This window comes from Leiobunum rupestre, chromosome 10 (genome assembly GCF_980474605.1).
Source record: "Leiobunum rupestre chromosome 10, qqLeiRupe1.1.hap1, whole genome shotgun sequence".
In the NCBI taxonomy this organism is placed as follows: Eukaryota; Metazoa; Arthropoda; class Arachnida; order Opiliones; family Sclerosomatidae; genus Leiobunum; species Leiobunum rupestre.
In genome coordinates, this window is record NC_143393.1 from 43243202 (window position 1) to 43263482 (window position 20281).

The window sequence follows — 20281 nt, forward strand, 5'->3', positions numbered from 1 at the left end:
CTCATGATATTCAGCCTTATGGATAATGCGGCACTGTCAATGATACTTCTATACACCTCGAAACCGGATGGAAAATTGGAATTTTCTACGACTTTCTAGACTATCGCGCCCCGAGTGGGTATTGACGGAATCTTAACCTTATCCCAGCTACGGTTATTATCCCTTTACCGAATAATGATGTTACAATATAGTTTAATAATATTTTATTTCGAAATGAAAATTCACACACACTCGTTGAATACATATTTTTATATAACTATTACTTTATAGTGTTGGAACTGTCGGAAATAAATTAAGGTAGTAAGAAATCACAACCAAAAGATCTCCGAGATACAAATGAACATCAGCTATGGTAGAATCTGGGAGAACAAATCTTTCTTGAACTCTTCAAAATCATGTTCCTGGTCGAATGCAATCTGTCAAATTATTAATTAAACTTAAAATGAATCAAATTTCTAAAATAAAAATTAATAAACATCGTCGGCTGAAAGCAAAAGTCCAAGTAATTCTTGCCACACTATTTACCGATTTCACTTCCCTGACCATTTTCCAATTTTAACCTAACCTTTTTAAGGCCTAAATTAGACCATTTGCAACTTCGTTTTACTTTTATCAGAAGTTAACAACTTTAATCAAATTTATTATAAAGGTCGGTCATGTTTTAAAATAAAATTTTCTTGCAACAAACACACACGTTAGTTAATTCAACTTTATGAAATATTTAATGTTATAGTCCTATTTTAAAATTTTCTGACTTTTTGATAACGTTTTAGGCCTATTTTTATATCCCCCGACCGTTTGATAACATTTACGGCATATTTTAAAATCCCCCGACCGTTTGATAACGTTTTAGGCATATTTTAAAATCCCCCGACCTTTTGATAACGTTTTGGGCATATTTTTATATCCCCGACCATTTGATAACGTTTTAGGCATATTTTTATATCCCCCGACCGTTTGATAACGTTTAAGGCATACAGTGGCGGCGGAATAGGGCGGTACAGGGGTACATTATAACCCCCAGATTTCACTAGGGGGGTACAATGTATGTATTTGTACCCCCCCAAATTGCAGAACAGTAATACTACCAATAGTTGATTTTATGAAATGTCTTTACGCTTGCCCAACTTGTTGAAATGTTGCCCTGGAATAGTTCAGCCAATGCCTAAGAATGAGTTCATAAACTCTTTAGTGGGAGAGAAAACGGATCCACAGCTGAAGCGGGGAGGCAACATTTCAACAAGATGGCCCATCTACATAACTTTCTTTTGTCCTCCCCCCCCCGCGTTACCAAGTTAGACGCGTTTGCTTGTTTGTACCCCCCCTAAAAATTAGCTTCCGCCGCCACTGAAGGCATATTTTAAAATCCCCCGACCATTTGATAACGTTTTAGGCAAATTTTTATATCCCCCGACCTTTTGATAACGTTTTGGGCATAGTTTTATATACCCCGACTTTTTGATAATTTTGAGGCCTATTTTTCAATTCCCTGAATTTGTAAGTCTATTTTTATGATAACCCTGTGTTACGCGATTGTTACTTTCAGACGACGAAATAAATTCGGTGTTCACCAGGGATTCGTTCAGGGCGGAGCTGTATTTCTCATATGACACTTTGGAAAAGGCTCTTTCAATGCGATCGACTCTGAAAAACACAATATCATATTTTGATGAAGTCATTACGCCTGTTTTACCACGAATAGCCTCATAAGTAACATAATAACATTAAGTATGACACTTCCTATGGTTTTAATGCTAATTTCTTGACGGAACCTTTTTCTGACATTAACATTCTCGCCAAGCTCCAACTGAGTAGCGTGTTATCGTCGTTGGTAGTAGTATATTTCGATAAAAAAAAAACACAAAGGTGTCGCGTGTTTAGTCAACTTGTCAGGTTGACTAAAATTGCTAAGTTAAAAGGAGTCACGGCTATGGATTGTATTGCAAAGGATGATAAAATACGCGAATAAGTAGATTAGTCCATAATTAAAAGAATAAGCAAAGGTCTAGACCAAATGTTTTACGATCACATCCTAGTGGCTACGTCCTCAATTATGCATTTTTTAAATAAATTTCGCGAAATGCATGATGAATGCGCGCAAGCCGTGCGCGAACGTTTTTAAAATAAAATTTATTTTTCAAATTTGAAATTTAGACGCGTTTTGCATGGCTGCTCTACCAATTAAGATAATATTTTAGATGTCGCTACTGGCTTATCGTCGTACGTTAATTTCCTTATAGCATGGACAACGCCGTATACATGGGGCTCTGTGCTAGACCTTTACTTATGGGGACTCTATGATAGGCTTATGTTAAAAGGGATAAAAAAGCTAAATCCTAAACAAATTTGAAGAAATTTAAAAACTTACAAATAGCTCGTACCGATGGGTCTTCGAGCAAACATAAAGACGCGAATCTCGGACCAAATAGATCTTCGAGTGAAAAACTAAATTTAATCAAATAAATTAAAATAGCAAGTTGACTAAACATGCGACCCCTGTGTGTTTTTTTTATCTCTCGGCGTTTTTTCGGACGCAGCCTATTTTAAAAGTTTGGGCTCATCAAATTGTTTTTGTCCCAGCACTCGTTAAAACGTTGGAACGCCCGTCTAAATTTCTGCTCGAAGACCTATTGGTACGAGCTATTTGTAAGTTTTAAATTTCTTCAAATTTGTTTAGGGTTTAGCTTTTTATCCCTTTTAATTATGGACTAATCTACTTATTCGCGTATTTAATCATCCTGACTAAAATTACGACAGTGGCAAATAAGTAAAACGAGTGAAATACAACTCTGCGGCAAGTATGCCCTGAGAAAAAGTAGAAGGGGCAGCGCCCCCGCGGTTAAATGAGATTTAAACCTAGATTGCGCAGTAGTTCTGAAAATGAGTTCCGTGATAATGTTTCTTATTCGACATACTTATTGTGATTATGTTACTTATGATAGTCTCTATACCCGTTCTTAAGCATCAGCAGGGATTGACTTGGCTTTTCTCGAGTATCGTCGATACACTTGTACGCGATGACTCGCGATTCCTCTACGGATTCGTTTATGCTCTTAAGTATCTGTTCGCTTAAAACGAAAAACATTTTGATTTTTAATAATACGAACCCACTTTGTCGGCCACAAGCGTGGCACCATCTCTAAATTAATTGCTGAACTATAAATAGGTCGGTGCAGAAAGTCACAGTGTGAAAATTTCGGGCTACCTAGGTGGGATTTCCGAGGGGTCGGACATTTGTACAAAATCCCGTACACTTCTCAAGAAATCTCCGACGAAATCGCCAAATCTCTGACCAAATTTCAAAATCTCTGACGAAATCGCCAAATCTCTGACCAAATTTCAAAATCTCTGACGAAATCGCGAAATCTCCGACGAAATCGCCAAATCTCTGACCAAATTTCAAAATCTCTGACGAAATCGCGAAATCTCCGACGAAACCGCGAAATCTCCGACGAAATCGCGAAATCTCCGACGAAACCGCCAAATCTCCGACGAAACCGCGAAATCTCCGACGAAACCGCGAAATCTCCGACGAAACCGCGAAATCTCCGACGAAACCGCGAAATCTCCGACGAAATCGCGAAATCTCCGACGAAACCGCGAAATCTCCGACGAAACCGCGAAATCTCCGACGAAACCGCGAAATCTCCGACGAAACCGCGAAATCTCCGACGAAACCGCGAAATCTCCGACGAAACCGCGAAATCTCCGACGAAACCGCGAAATCTCCGACGAAATCGCGAAATCTCCGACGAAATCGCGAAATCTCCGACGAAATCGCGAAATCTCCGACGAAATCGCCAAATCTTTGACGAAATCGCGAAATCACAGAGATTTCGAAATCCCGTACGCTTTTTTTGGGAATGTCCGACCGCTCGGGGATTTCGGAGTAGGGTAACCTTATACTCCGATTCTAATAATAATAATAATAATAATCAGCTAGGCTAATACCATATGTAACATAATTACTCATAAGTGTGCCAGAAATAACTTTTCTCAATGAGACCTTGTTGAAAGGATATGACGTAATTGACGTCACTTCCCAGTCGATGAAGGTTTTATCGTCATCAAAACTAGTTCTAGCGTTGAGGGAAGGAATTTAAAACCAGTTTTACGCGACGTTAGTGCTGTATTTTCTTTGGTGGCTGTGAAACAAGGTCTCATTTAAATTTTTAATACAGAGATGTTAAACAGATGCACACTTATGAGTAATTATGTTACATATGCTAATACCCAAGGCACCACCATAGGCCCAAGTCATCTAGCGACTTTTGAGGCCATTTATTCAGGTGGACGGGTTACAATGCGTAGGAGGGTGGTGGCAAGCCCTGCATGCCACGCGAGAAAACAGCTCCCTACACTAACTATTACCGTTAACCTCGACAAGTTCTTATGGAAGGGGAAGAGCTCGGGGGAAAACCCCTTCTGTGTTGGCGAATAGTTCGACTCTGGGTAAACTTGTTTTTCTAAAATGGTCATTTTAACAGATACATTCCGGATAAGTAGACGATTTTACTCTCTTTGCGCCTCCTTTTGAGGAGGACTAAAAAGTGTAGCCCCAAAAACCCGGAACAGACCAATAGTTTATAGTGTAGAGTAATTCTCAAGCCCCGAACTGGAAAATAACTCGTTACACGATTAAAAAAGGACACTCTTAGTCCGAGAACAGAAGAATTGTTTACGGTGTAGAGTAATTATCTTCACCAGAACAAGCGAAAGGTTCCATTTAGCCTAAAGAGGAATCCATACCTCTACTTGGAATGCCTATCGCGGCAGATTTTCGTCTCGATGTGGCTGAGGGTGTTTTAGACGTCACTATGTTCACTTAACAAACAACAACGTGAAAGGGGAGCGCGCGCAGAGGGGATTTTTTATCTCGTAGGCGGGGCCAAAGCCGTCAGAGTGATCTTACCATACGCGATACGCCAGGATAAGCATTCCAAGTAGAGGTATGGATTCCTGGACTAAAAGATGTACTCTTTTGGTTCCAGAACAAGCGAAAAATATCCGATGTCATAACGTCGTCTTTTCGTCGTCATCGTCTCCGGCATTCACCCAAGCTTAAGGGGGAAGACTACTGTGGCCATTGTCTACTTTCGCGCTATTTCAAGCTGACTCTTTTAATTTTGTATTTTAACTTATAAAATTAATATTTAAGTGTAGAACAGCCTCTTAGTAATTAAGTTATTACGTTTTAATTCGAACCCCCGGAGCTAAATAAGTTGGGCAAGCACCCAAACTACCCTTTAGTTAGGACCTTATATCTCGTTAACTACTAATATTAGAAATATCAAAATTATTATTTTAAGCACTAGAGTAAGGTTCAGCCTAATAACAAAAATATAATTCAATGATGTAATTGTTAAAACAGAAACGTTCAGCTTGAACGAAAAAGAGGCTTTTACTGTATTCTTCCCCCTTAAGGAAAGAAGGCGGAGCAGACGACGCTATGACTTAGGAGAATGGTCCAGACTTGGAATTAGCGGGAGTCTTGGGGCCAATGGCTCTTAATAAAAATCAGTGGGCTCTTAAAATAAATCATTCGAACGGGGGTTGCGGGCCACCGGGGCTCTCAATTAAATTAAAAAATATTTATTAAACATTTTACGGAAATTTCTGGAACATGATTTGTACGCCGTTTTTGAATCGGGATCTAGCATTACAAATGATTATGTGTGATATTATAATATACTTGCTTGTTTTAAAGTTAATAAATGTTATGTAAGTAACGTAACCAATTTTTATTTTCCTATTTTCCCTACCTAATTTTAATTCCCCCCCCCCAATCCCCCCCGCTTGGGCCAATGGCTCTCAATAAAAATAAACTTAAGGGGGGTCGGGGGCCCCCTTAAAAAATATCACTATTTCCAAGTCTGGAATGGTCTTCGTGAGATAGGGGGAACGGAATTTTCAACCTATTACTAGCGGAATCGAACTATTAGCAAAGGTCACGGGATTCTAGAAACTGTCTTCTGCTAAAATGGGGTTCAGCAACGAATTTAGAGCGGACATACTTTCGTCTATTATGATAACAATTTTTACAAAATGTAATTTACCAGAGTTGATTCTGAACAGTTTCCAAGCGTTTACGCGCTAGTCCCTCCATTTTATGCAGGAATTCTTCGAGACGTTTCTGTGTTGGAATATTCAATTTTATTCCGTCGTTCGTTGTGTAATTTATTTTACTTGAGTTACCTTTAGGGGCCCTTCGTGCGTAACGTTTCTCACAGCTTTGTTGTCGTCGAAGGATTTAGTATCACTCACTCGCTTTTTACCAAAGTCGGCGTGCAAAGCTACAAATTAATTAATTATAGTACCTTAAAGGCAGCATAACTAACACCAGGGCACCTAGGCTTGAGCTTTATTAGAACCCTCCTTGACCTTGTTCCAACCTCGTCTTGGACCCACCAAAGATATTATAGACCTCGTACCCTAGATTCTAAATCACTTCAGAGGTGACGGGCCGGAAGGGGGTAATGGCGCTCGGGTAATGGCTTCGTCAAACGAGATGTTACGGACATTTAAGTACACACAATCCCCCCTATATTTTAAATATTAAATTTAAACAAATTTACAATCCTCTTGTACATTAACTTAACAAACCCAAGAGGAATTTTATCGAAAAAGAATTTTTTGAACACTTTAATTTAAATTGATTTCCAAACAAACTGAGTTTTTCGAGTTACCTGGTTTTGGAAATAAGGTAGCGAAACGCGAAAAGAATTTTCGGAGATACCTGGTTTTGAAAATGAGGTAGCGACACGCGAACGAATTGTTTTTGGAGTTAGATGGCGCCTGTATCAATAGGCGAAACTATAAAGTCCAGGGGGGGGGGGGGGCTGAAAAGATGGTAGTCAGTCACGTGACTTTGTGGAGAACTGCAGCGCCACCTATCCTAAGAAATACGAATTATTATTCATTTACTTTTGCTAATTTCGGTTTAAATTTTGATCGATTCATCTAAATTATCTAATTATTATTATTATTTAAAACATCTGATAATAGAAAGGTAGAAGTTAGTTAGCTTTCTGCAGTATCTGGAAGGAATAATTTTTTTCTTTACCGTCGCACGGCCAACTATGAACAGGAGTAACCGATTCGAAGTTGGCTGTGATATGGTAGTCACGTGATTTTGTTTTCCCATTTTAACTAGTTGGTTAAGACCAAATTTACTTTATAGTTTTGCCTAATATGCGAAAATATAAAGTCCAGGGGGGCTGAAAAGATGGTAGTCACGTGACTTTATGGAGAACTGAAGCGCCATCTATCCTAAGAAATACGAACCATTATTCATTTTATTTTGCTAATGGTGGTTTAAATTTTGATTAATTTAAAACATCTGATAATAGAAAGGTGGAAGTTAGTTAGCTGTCTGCAGTATCTGGAAGGAATATTTTTTTTCCGTCGCACGGCCAACTACGAACAGGAGTTACCGAATCGAAGTTGGCTGTGATATGAAAGTCACGTGATTTTGTTTTCCCATTTTAACAAGTTGTGTATGACTAAATTTACTTTATAGTTTCGCCTATTACTAAAATGGGCCAATGTTAATAATGCCGGCGAGGGTATGATATTTGCAATTGATTGACGCATCATGTTTGTACCTCTAACGTACCGCGGGAAATCGTACGACCACCGGCGGCGGCGGCGGCGGACACCATACGTGAAACTAATACACACAAATCCCCTAGGGATATAAAATTTAAAATTAATGGAATATCATTAATTGATGGCGCTTGTACATTTCTAATATAAAATTTAAAATTAAAGAGACCACTGTCATCAGGGATTATGTATAAAAACCGTCAATCGGAAAGCTATCTGAATTAGAATATTTGGTGCGGTGTTCTATATTATCTTTGGACCCACCCTACCTTCTGTCACGTTCCTGGCCCCTAAGCTTAAATCTACTCAGCCAGTTGGTTAATAAGAGAAGAGTTTTCGGAGTGTGAAATGGGGATTTGAAGTGAAGTCAATGCCCACGAAATTACTACCCCCATTTTTCAAACACATAAATACCGTTTGTTAAGGATCGAATCGAATGTCAAATATTTGGGTTCTACAAAATCGAATATTTAAAGTCAGTGGCGACTCCAGCGAAAACCCTTTTCGAATTACAGGAAAAAGACCCCATAAATTATCGCTCCTATCGTTACCGCTAGGAGCAACAAACACAAGGAGAACGCAGCTAGCCTTTAAACGCGCTAACGCAGTGTTGTGTACAAATTTCATTGGACGAACCTTTACACTGCACGTTTTACGGAAAGGGGGAAGACAATTTTTGATTTTCCCATTCCGACGGCAGCAGGCGCTAAAGCGTCTAACCAATGAAAAATGTACGCAAGAAAATGCACTACTTTTGACGGGTTGCGTTCTGTTGCTCCTAGGTTGCAGCGATTCGAAATATTTTAATTACGTATTTCTTTTAAAAATAAGTTAATCATATACAATTTAAGTTGATAACGATAAAAAAGGAGTGTACATTTTCGTATTTCACCTTTATTTATTATCGATAAAATTATTATTATAATTGGATTAACCTGCCTACAACGACATCTATTGAGCCATCTAGATACTACACAAGAGCCGCTACTTTCTTTAAAACGTCGAATAGTGGTATTTGGGTTTTAGAGATTTAGTTAGCTTTTTTAAGAAATGCCAAGCGTAATCTTATCTAGTCCATAAAGGACCTAAGTGCTGACTGAACCAGTTTTCAAACAAACTTAAAATTTTTAAATATCTGATATTCGACTCTTTAAGCAGGAAACCAAAAATTCAAAAACGACAATTTTCAGGTCTTATTCGATCGAATTGTTCGGTAAAACCAAATAATACGCACACATTTAATTTTCTTTAAAGGGAGTATGAACGAAATAAAAAATTCATCTGCTAACCCACGCTACAGCTTATTTTTAAGTTAAACGTAACTAGCTTCTGTTTAAGCAGACGACTGAAATTCGTTGATCCATCATAAATATGGAAGTCCATTATCCCTTTAAGACTATTGAAGTTCATTATCCCTTTAAGACTATCGAAGTTCATTATCCCTTTAAGACTATCGAAGTTCATTATCCCTTTAAGACTATCGAAGTTCATTATCCCTTTAAGACTATTGAAGATCATTATCCCTTTAAGACTATCGAAGTTCATTATTCCTTGAAGACTATCGAAGTTCATTATTCCTTGAAGACTATCGAAGTTCATTATCCCTTTAAGACTATCGAAGTTCATTATCCCTTTAAGACTATCGAAGTTCATTATCCCTTTAAGACTATCGAAGTTCATTATTCCTTTTAGACTATCGAAGTTCATTATCATTTTAGACTATTGAAGTTCATTATCCCTTTAAAAATTATTGAAGTTCATTATCCCTTTAAAAATTAATGAAGTTCATTATTCCTTTTAGACTATTGAAGATCATTATCCCTTGAAAAGTTATTGAAGTGCATTATCCCTGGAAAAATTATTGAAGTTCATTATTCCTTTTAGACTATTGAAGATCATTATCCCTTTAAGACTATCGAAGTTCATTATTCCTTGAAGACTATTGAAGTTCATTATCCCTTTAAGACTATTGAAGTTCATTATCCCTTTAAGACTATTGAAGATCATTATCCCTTTAAGACTATCGAAGTTCATTATTCCTTGAAGACTATCGAAGTTCATTATTCCTTGAAGACTATCGAAGTTCATTATTCCTTGAAGACTATCGAAGTTCATTATCCCTTTAAGACTATTGAAGTTCATTATCCCTTTAAGACTATTGAAGTTCATTATCCCTTTAAGACTATTGAAGTTCATTATCCCTTTAAGACTATTGAAGTTAAAAAAATGTCACCTTCTTTCTTGATTCCAATCGTGCTTGAACTTTCGTTAAGGACGTTTGTTAAATTTTGACCGGGTAAAGGATTTCGGGGAATATCCGGAAGTGGAGATTCGTCGTCAGACAAATCTACAAATGCCACATCGTCACCGTCTTCGACAATGACGATTTGCTCCAGAGGGTCGTCTTCCACTCGGTACCAGGGAGGCGTACGAATTTCGTGTTCGAAGTTTTCGACTTCCGGTTTTTTAGATGACGCCTTCGATCTTTTCGGTTTTTTTGGCATCGGTATCTTGAACGTCGAATCTTCGTCGTCCGAGTTGAAGGTTAGTTTTCTTCCTTCGCAGCGCCTCGCAGCGGCGTTCTTAGTAGGTGTGGCTTCGCTCGATATGCATACGACCTGCGGTTTGTAAGCCGCCGCTTTTACGAGCTTGTGATAAATATTCTCTGTCCGGACGGAGCGTTTTTCGGTTACTAAAAGCTAAAATATTGAAAATGAATATTTTACGTTTCTTAAAAACATTACAATTCAGGGTTCGCACAAAATTTCCGGAATTAATTTCCCTGATCAATTTGCAAAATATTCCCGGAAAAATTTATATCCCTGATTTTTTTAACCATTTTCAAATTCACTGATTTTTTGGGGCCATTTTAAAATTAACTGACTTTTCCAGGTTGTGTACGAATCCTGCAATTGATCGATCGCGAGAAGATCCTTATTTTTTTTTTTTGCTCGTTATGAGCCATTGTGACGGGTGGGACAATACAGTCCGCTCGTCCACTTGATTAATCAGGTGCGAGATATGTGTTACGGCCACGCCAACGGGGGGATAATTGGGGATAGGGTTGGGACACCCGTGGCGGAAGTATGACAACCACCTGTTGGGGGATTAGTGGTCGTCCTCACACGGCCTTCCACAAACTCTGCCTCCCGGACGCCTGGGATTACAGGAGTGAGCCACTACTCCCGGCGAGAAGATCCTTTCACGGGTGTCACGCCATTAGAGGACGATTTTTAAACACTCGAAGACTTAACAGATGGCGCCAGCAGTGTGAAACGTAGACGTTTTCAATTTAAAAACCGCGAAAATATTTAATTTATTAGTGTTTTCCGTTACGTGACCTTTTACTTTAAATCTTTTAAAAATTTGATTTTTAATAAATAAATATTTATTCCGTTCTGGTCGAAAAAATTTAAATTTCCGCCATCTATTATAAATAAAAAGTCGAGGGGCAGGTCACTTCCTTGATTAACGACGCACCCCTCGAAAGATTAAATCCGATTTAATCGTGATTATTTTGATTAAATTCGATTTAATCACGATTATGTTGATAAAATCACGCTTAATCAATAATTATAATGTTTGAATCTGATTTAATCATGATTAAACGTTTAAATCTGATTACAATGATTAAATCCTTATTGAAACGTTTAAATCGTGATTAGTATGATTAAATTGCGATAAGAAATTAGAACGAGAATCAGAGTTATTACATTGGTGATTTAAATGATTATAATTGTGTGTGATTAGAATAATTTAATATGTGATTCAAATTAATATTTCGTATTTACTGCGCTCTGATAAAATCTCGATTTGACCGATTATATTGATTAAATCTTGATTAAAATGATTAAATCTTGATTAAAATGATTAAATCTTGATTAAAATGATTAAATCTTGATTAAAATGATTAAATCGTGATTAAAATGATTAAATCGTGATTAAAATGATTAAACATATTTAAAATGTTTAAATCTGATTAAAATGATTAAATCCTGATTAAAAAGATTAAATACTGATTAAAAAGATTAGATCATGATTAGAATAATTAAATCTCGTTTAAATCGTGATTAGAGTGATTAAATCTTGATTAGATTTTTTTAATCTTGATTATCGTGATTTAATCACGATTACCCTGATTTAATCATTTTACTATGATTATGACGCACCCAAAATGGAAGTGACCTGCCCCTCGGAAAAAGTATTAAAAATCGAACCTCTAAGGGCTTCGCTGTCAGCAATTTCTGAATCGGTCCATTCGAACCAAAAGTTTGAATCTCATTCGAGTAAATTGAACTCACCGCTTTATTAATCCCGCTTTTGTCGGTGGTCTTTGGCGCACCTTTCTTCCAACTATTCCGCCGTAGAAATATTCATTTTATTTTTAAAGTATCTCGTGGAAAGGTTAAAGATAATTTACCTTCTGAAACTGAGAGGCACGTTATTCTCGTCATTTTCATCGGGTGAGAAGTTGTACGGATCTCCGGGAATCTTCTTCTCGGGTCTTGCTCTATTCTCTTTGCTGACATAACAAATCACACTTTTTTAAATATATTTCAAATTAGGTGGACTATATCAACAATGTATTTATTTATACTTATACCAGTGGCGTAGCTAGCATGGGTGGAAACCGATGCGCCCCCCCCCCTTAGCTACGCTACTGACTTATACTCGAAATCAATGTTAGCTGAGACCACGTCATTTAACATTAATAAAATAATAACCATCCGAGTAACTTCATTATCTGACCAATAGATGGCCTTAGTCCTATTCCGGGCTTTGAAGGCGCCATTTTCAAATAAAAGCACCCACAGACAAAAATGTATCTCGCAACTGACGGACTTTTTACTCAAGCTCACGTGGAAAAATCATCGTGTCAATTTACGTAGAAAAATTACAGGTTTTCTGTCCAATCGTTAGTCCTTGGTTGTAAAATCTTTTAAAACAGGGTTGCCACGATCTTTTTACTGTAGAAGCGGATGTTATTACGAAAAGCGGTGGTTGAGGTACTTACCATGTTTCTTTAAATTCAATTTTGAAGTGGGAAATTATTTTTATGAAAATACTAATTTTTTACAAGCCCCTTACTTCGTATTAGTGGCAGACAATAAATATCACCTAACTCAAATCTAATAATATTTCACATAAATCACTTTATATTAGGGGACTATATTTCCGGCGGAGGCCGAAAAATCCCCGGCTTTGGTAGTGGTCGAAAGTAACAGTGACTTCGAGTATAGGGAAAATGACCAGTTAATACATGGAATGACTATGTCATCTAGGAGTAACAAACACAGCACCCCACACAAAGAGAACGCAGCTAGCCTTTAAACACGCGAACGCAGTGTTGTGTACAAATTTCATTGGACGAGCCTTTACGCTAAACGTTTTACGGGCGGGGGGGAGACAATTTCCGAATTTTCCCCTTCCGACGGCAGCAGGTGCTAAAGCGTCTAGCCAATAAAAAATGTACGCGAGAAAATGCACGACTTTTGACGGGTTGCATTCTCTTTGTGTGGGGTGCTATGTTTGTTGCTCCTAGATGTCATCATGGTCGAATTTTTCCCCAGTTCGAGAAGGGGGAAGGAACAACGTCAAGCGCGTGTGTTTCAAGGGCGTCGGTAGACGTCAGTTTTAGGGAACCAATGAGATAACGCGCTAATTGGTTTTGTTTATAGTGGGAGGAGCTTACTGCTAGAGCGTGAAGGGGATTGGGAAAAACGATAAAAATCGAATCAACAGAGTCCTTCCCCCAAAGAGTAAATAAATACATTCTTGAAGAACTCTTTAAGAAGCGTACATTTCCTTGTTTCGTTTCTTCTGCGCGGTCTTGTAATCAATGACCTCAACTCCAAACTATTGGGGAAACGCTATTATTAGAAGTAAACAGTATATTCTTTTACAAGAGAAGTTACCATTTATTAGAGCCCGACGCCGCCGCCGAAATATGTATTTTCGGCATGCCGCTTTCTAGAAAGCTGTTCCGTTTTCCCAATGAGTTCATAGTTTTAAAAATTTAAGTCTCAAACTTTATTTATAAGGTATGGAAACTGTAGCACTGATAACTTCTTTTAGAATAAGGAATGCACGCGTAAGTTACTAGTCCTTTTGTAATTCTTAACGTCACCACCGCTGATTAAATTACCCTAAAGCCGCCGCCGAAACAAAATTGTCGGTGCGCTGCCGCTAAGCGCTCTAAAAATAGGTAATTTTTCAACGGCGTCGGATTCTACCACCTATTCCATGAAAATGAGACATATACCTTGCGGGAGCGTCCATTAATTACGTGACGCGATTTTGGCAATTTTTCGACCCCCTTGGTGAGATGTCGTGAGATTTGGCTCGACTCCCTCCCTCCCCCCATAATATCACGTGAGATTTTTCAAAATGCGTATTTTTAGTGTAACTACATTAATCTGTGTTTGATTGCGTTGGATTTATTTAAAAAAACATAATTTGCTTAATTATTTATAATTAAGACTAGTTAAGATCGCAATTTCACACTGTTTCTTGCGGGAAAAAATTACATGATATTTGTCAGGTGATTTTCTCGAAAGGCACCGCCGATTCAAATCAAATCGGCGCTATGCTCTACAACGCATTACGACTGGTACATTTACAGATGAAAAGTTATACTGAGTACGGGTATTTATAGATTTATAAACCATATAACTTATAAGCGATGTATAAGCAAGAATATGTTTATTTATAGTAAGGGAAAATGCCTATATCGAGACGGGGAAGGGAAAACGACTGATTTCATCAGAGTTGTTCAAAATGCTTTTTTTAAAATGCAAAATACTTTCTCCATAACTCAAAATGCAAAATACTTCCTTCAGGACTCAAAATGCAAAATACAAAATGCATTTTGAAAATTGGTTTTTCTAAATGCATAATGTAAAATGGTTTTTGGACCTCAAAATAAAAATACAAAAGACATTTGAAAATGGTTTTTCAAAATGCAAAATGTTTTTACAAAGGCCCAGTTAGATTTTAATTATTAATAATTAAAATTAGTAATAAATTAATTGGAGGAAGCGTCAGGGGAGATTGGAGGAAGCGTGAGGGGAGATTGGAGGAAGCGTGAGGGGAGATTGGAGGAAGCGTGAGGGGAGATTGGAGGAAGCGTGAGGGGAGATTGGAGGAAGCGTGAGGGGAGATTGGAGGAAGCGTGAGGGGAGATTGGAGGAAGCGTGAGGGGAGATTGGAGGAAGCGTGAGGGGAGATTGGAGGAAGCGTGAGGGGAGATTGGAGGAAGCGTGAGGGGAGATTGGAGGAAGCGTGAGGGGAGATTGGAGGAAGCGTGAGGGGAGATTGGAGGAAGCGTGAGGGGAGATTGGAGGAAGCGTGAGGGGAGATTGGAGGAAGCGTGAGGGGAGATTGGAGGAAGCGTGAGGGGAGATTGGAGGAAGCGTGAGGGGAGATTGGAGGAAGCGTGAGGGGAGATTGGAGGAAGCGTGAGGGGAGATTGGAGGAAGCGTGAGGGGAGATTGGAGGAAGCGTGAGGGGAGATTGGAGGAAGCGTGAGGGGGGATTGGAGGAAGCGTGAGGGGGATTGGAGGAAGCGTGAGGGGAGATTGGAGGAAGCGTGAGGGGAGATTGGAGGAAGCGTGAGGGCGATTGGAAGCAACGTCAAAAATCGTCTCAACAGAGTCATTAACCTTCAGTATAAATAAACGCATTCTTGTAGAAAGTCAGTATTTTACTTTTAAGTCCCGCATAATTTTTTTTCTTCCGAAACATTTTGAAAGATCTAGCCCGCGAAGGTACATATTTGAATTTCAATCGTAAAACATTATAGCAAAATAATATAAGTCTAATTTATAAATTAATTTACCTTAATTCCCTTTCTGAAACTATAATCTTTATGTTGTTGTCCGGGGCTGATGTTCTTGAAGAACTTTTTGTTTGACATATCGCTTTCACGTAACAGATTATCAAATTTATCTCTGCATGGCTTATTCACTGGCAAATAATCCGGGCTACGCGACGACCAAGGTTCGCTAATCTTCGAAATTGACGATTTTTTGCGTCGCCCGACATTGCTTTTACCTTTGGTCACATTTCGCTCAGCGGGCGTTTTTCCCGATCGTTTGTTTTTTACGCCGCTAACGTCATCATCTCTCGTTCCAATCGGTAGAGTGGTTACTTTTCGTTTCCTGGTTTTAGTCACAACGTTTTGACTAGTTCCCGGAAGAGGTAGCTCTTCATCCGAATCGATGTAGCATATGCCTTTGTACCGAGAAGACCTGGCTTCAGTTTTCTTGGTTGATTTGACTGGAGCGGGGGTTTCTTTAGGTGATTTGACTAGCGTGGCCTCAGAACAGGGTTTCTGGGTTGATTTGACTGGAGCGGGGGTTTCTTTAGGTGATTTGACTAGCGTGGCCTCAGAACGGGGTTTCTGGGTTGATTTAACTGGAGCGGGGGTTTCTTTAGGTGATTTGACTAGCGTAGCTTCAGAACGGAGTTTCTGGGTTGATTTGACTGGAGCGGGGGTTTCTTTAGGTGATTTGACTAGCGTGGCCTCAGAACGGGGTTTCTGGGTGGATTTGACTGGAGCGGGGGTTTCTTTAGGTGATTTGACTAGCGTGGCCTTAGAACGGAGTTTCTGGGTTGATTTGACTGAAGCGGGGGTTTCTTTAGGTGATTTGACTAGTGTGGCCTTAGAACGGGGTTTCTTGGCTGATTTGACTGGAGAGGGGCTACCTAAGATTTTCTTAGTGGAACTTTTCTGGGGAGGACTGACGTGTAGGCCGAATGGTATGTCGTGTTTGACGATATTTGGTACGATATAGGAGATTGGGTTTTTGACCCTACATTTGGACGGTCCTTTCCCTTTATTAGGTGCCCTGGCTTTTTCGGGCGATGGCTCAACAGATTCTGGTACACTCGATGGCGACTTTTGAATACTGACCGACTCAGGTTGAGAAACCGCTAATACGTCTTTGCTAAAATCTAGTTCATCTTTTTGAGAGGGAAGATTTGGTTCCATCGTTGGCATTTCCGAAGTACTTTGAATTTCACCTACAATTGACTTTTGTTGGATAGTTTCTTCAATGACAGAAGCCTTTTGACATCCTAGTCCTAGATTAGTTTGTTCAAGAAGATCTCGTTCGTGGCGTGGCTCTCCAGGTTTAGTCGCGATGGACTCTTTTGATTTTTGCTGAGGTGACACGCCACTTTGATCACACTCTACGCCCGGTTGGGGTGCTTCGACGCACTCCTCAAAAGTTATCTTACTTTCTAGAGTTTTCCGTTGATGACCATTTCGCGCGTAATCATTGGAGTCTTCCAGAGGTTTCTCGGTTGGTTTGTCATCGCTAGATTCAGGATAAGCGAATCCGTCACTCGGGTATTGAACGGGAGATTTCGAGGAACTACGTAGTGACGAGGTGTTGTCTCGATGTGGATGGCAGATGACCTTTTCCGCGGAGTTTCGTGGAGGCGAGTAGAAACTGGTTTCCGGATAAATGCCCATCTCCGGGGCGCTACTTTGACGTGGAAATTTAGCGGAAGTGTCCTCATCCTGGACGTTTGGCCGCGGATATACTTTGGGTTGATCGGTCCGCGTGTCATCTGCCTCGCGAAAAAGTGGCGAATGTCCTGACTGAGTTAAACTGTAATTTTCATCTTCTCTGGGCAGTGGTAGAGTGGAAACTTGACTTTGATGTACTTGAGAATGTGTAACATTTCCCATAGAAGGTTGACTTCCGGCGTGTTGGGATCGCGAATGCTTTTTCGAGTCTAGAGTAGTCGTTGCTATTTTGAGTTTTATACTGGACTGAAGTGATACTGGAGTGACATCAGGCTCTTTACTCGTTATACGCGGCTTCCGTTGGCTAGTAGCCAAAGACTGTTGGGTAGCTACAATCTCTTCAGTCGATTTAACTAGAGTGGATCGCGTTATTCTTCTGGAAGGAGATACTTTGGTTCCTTTCCCCTTTTGAGACGCCGAATTAGCCTTTTTCTCTTTAGAGCTAAACTGAGTCTCCTCCGCAACAGGGACGGAAGAAGACGGTCGTTGATACGAAGTTTCGAGCTCTTCACCGTAAACTGTGGACGCCTTGTCGCTATCTCTCGAAGAAATTGGTGTTTCTGTTTGGAAAACGTCGGATGATTGGTCCGAATCGTCGTTCTCCTTGGAAGACACAATTCGGTTCGGTTCGCTATAAAACATAGGTAGCGCGCTTACGTCAACTTGAACTACGGACATCTTTTTCCGCGGAGCGCCACTTGCCACGTCGCTGAACCGCGATCTGCGAGATGAGGCAGAAACTGGCGGGCTCATACTTTCCTTCGGGCTTTGGTTTCCGGTCGAAGGAGACAGTTCTTCCCTTTGGGAGAGCGATTGCACGTACGCGTCCAGAGTGTCCGCGGTAGCCCGGGTGCTGCTATAGTGGTCGGAATCGTGGAACGGTCTGACGTCCTCGATTGGTTCGGAAATCTTTTTATGTAATAGGTCGAGGGCGACTCTCGATTTCTGTCTTTGAGAAGTAGCCTTAACTTCATCGATTGGCACGGAACATTTCTTCAAGGCTGGGCTACGGACGTTCTTCGCTTTCTGTCGGTGAGGGGTGAAGTTCACATCCTCGGAAGAAACGGAACATTTATTGAGCCGTCTAGAGAATTTCGTAGCCCGTACGTCATTGGCGCGATCTCCGCTCGTGGCCTCCGCTGGTCTTTGTCGTCCACCAGGTTGGGTGTCGATAGATTCGGAAGATTGGCCGTCGTCAGATGTCAGTTCCGGGACCTCACTCGACGAATGAAATTCTTGGGAGTTTTGCGTCGTGTTCACGGATCCGATTCCCTAAGACGACATTTAGTTGATAAATCCGTCTAAACTAACAAAATCGTAAGTAATTACCACATCGTCGTGTACGATCGCTTGTGGAAAAAAGGCGCTGATCGTTTCGGGAAGGTGGCGGTGTCTCCGGAACGTAATGACGATTTCGTTGCTGTTTTGACTCGGCAAGCCGCTGATGAGATCCGTCAGGGAATGGATCGACTTCATACGAAAGATGTAAAACGTTTTGTCGCATAGTTGGCTTTCTTCCTCTGCAAATAGTTGAGATTTGGTTGGGTCAAAGGAGGTTTTTTTTGGCATGTGGGCGTAATATATTGTCGTGGCCCCGTGAGATTCAGTCCGTCAGCTCACGTGGCCAGCCCGCCTCTGGGCGAGTTACGTGAGTATCGTTCTCGCGTCTACTAATTGAGTAATCGAATATTTTACCATAAAGGGAGCAATCACTGAACTGACAAGGGACCAGTGTCAATTTTTGAGGATCCGGGTTACAGGGAGTCTCGATTGATGGACACAGGACGCTAATATCACCGTTCTTCTTGTTGAAATCCACCCAGTTGCACAACTCTCTGGGCAAATAATCCAGCTTGTAATTTCCCATGTAAATCGATTTGGCGGCGTATGAAACGACCCTAAAAAGGGTGGAATTAAAGCCTTTATAATGCGTCAAATGGCTGGCTTCGAAGAAAATCTTACGTCGCCTTCTGGCCGTGCAGTTTATTGAAAATGTTCAGGAACAGTCGAACTCGAGCCTGTCATTAAAGTCGTCATTAGGAATATTTAAATTATCCGCGTTGCCGTTTTTTTTTCGTTCTTAAAAACAACTTACGGGAGAAGTGAACAGCTCCGCGCGAATTTTCTGGAATACATTTCTGATCGTTTCGGTTTGGAACCATACTTCGGAAAGAACTTGTTCCTGACTAGCTTCACTAGCGTTACAGAGCTTCATCAAGAGTCGCAACATCGAGCGTTGACAGGAAAAATCTAACATTTTGGGTTTATTTAGAAATTGAACATTTTTCTTCAATTTCACCATTTGAAACATACCCCCTTGGTTACGCAAATTCCGAGCGAGTAGTTTCCTGTATTAAATTAATTAGTTAGCCTAGTTCTAAATTTAGGAAATTTCATTCTTACATCTTCGAAAGTCTGTGTTCCGGTCCTTGAGAGCAGCTGTCAAACATTGCCAACAAAAGGTTATCTTGAGGAAAATTATAAAGAATATCGAACGCCTACGAGATAATTTTAAATTATTTTAAAACTTTCATTCCAAATGACCAAGCCCCCCCCCCCCCCCGCATGAGCGTTTAATATCTGACCAGTTCAACATTGTTGTTAGTGTTCCTGTGATTTAATCCAACATTAAGCACTCTAATTAATAGTTGAATGAGTGTTGGTTGTGCTATAAAATAATTGAAAACTTAATTTATACGATCCGATTGAGGGAATTTTTGTTACTTTTATTACCGAAATCGTGATTATCTAACCGGTTCTGAAAACATTTCGATAAAGGCATTAGATGTTGCTAGTAAGACAATACCGATTAGTACAATGCTCTAACCTTTAACTTAATTAATGTATCTTCCAGATTATTGGAGTAATAATTGTCAATAGTACTTTCCCCCTTACAGTTGTACGTTTCCAAACGATCAACTGAAAATGTAACGTTTTTAGTTAGCCAAGTCTTATTGGAGATACCAGAAAGCTTTAACGTTCGATAACTATTTACGACCGTTGAAATCTTACAATAAAATATTGCGGAATCTTGACTAAGATTTCTATTTTGATCACTAATTGATGTAATTCCACTTTCCTCCATTGTTATTTATTAACTTAGTTATTTGAGGAAGAGCTTTCGTATCTATCATGTATTTA

General features: G+C 39.8%; 1 protein-coding gene across 3 annotated transcripts; it reads right to left on the bottom strand.

Annotated features, from left to right (window-relative positions):
• Positions 1-233: 233 nt before the first annotated feature.
• On the bottom strand, positions 234-20274 carry LOC149925976 (uncharacterized). 3 transcript variants are annotated; one of them, XM_090161003.1, is made up of 20 exons: positions 20153-20274; positions 19968-20059; positions 19874-19898; positions 19726-19808; positions 19544-19638; positions 19454-19488; positions 19236-19390; positions 19103-19158; positions 18836-19038; positions 18470-18660; positions 15443-18412; positions 13406-13461; positions 12026-12127; positions 11907-11958; positions 9839-10304; positions 6196-6293; positions 6057-6133; positions 2952-3068; positions 1572-1644; positions 234-416 (listed from the first exon to the last, which is right to left on the bottom strand). In XM_090161003.1, the coding sequence occupies exons 1-20, from the start codon at positions 20223-20225 to the stop codon at positions 348-350; spliced, it is 5088 nt and encodes a 1695-aa protein (XP_090017129.1). In that variant the 5' UTR covers positions 20226-20274; the 3' UTR covers positions 234-347. The 3 variants fall into 3 exon arrangements, with proteins under 3 accessions (XP_090017129.1, XP_090017128.1, XP_090017127.1); XM_090161002.1 differs by having other exon boundaries at positions 9842-10304; positions 19865-19898; XM_090161001.1 differs by having other exon boundaries at positions 19865-19898.
• Positions 20275-20281: the final 7 nt, after the last annotated feature.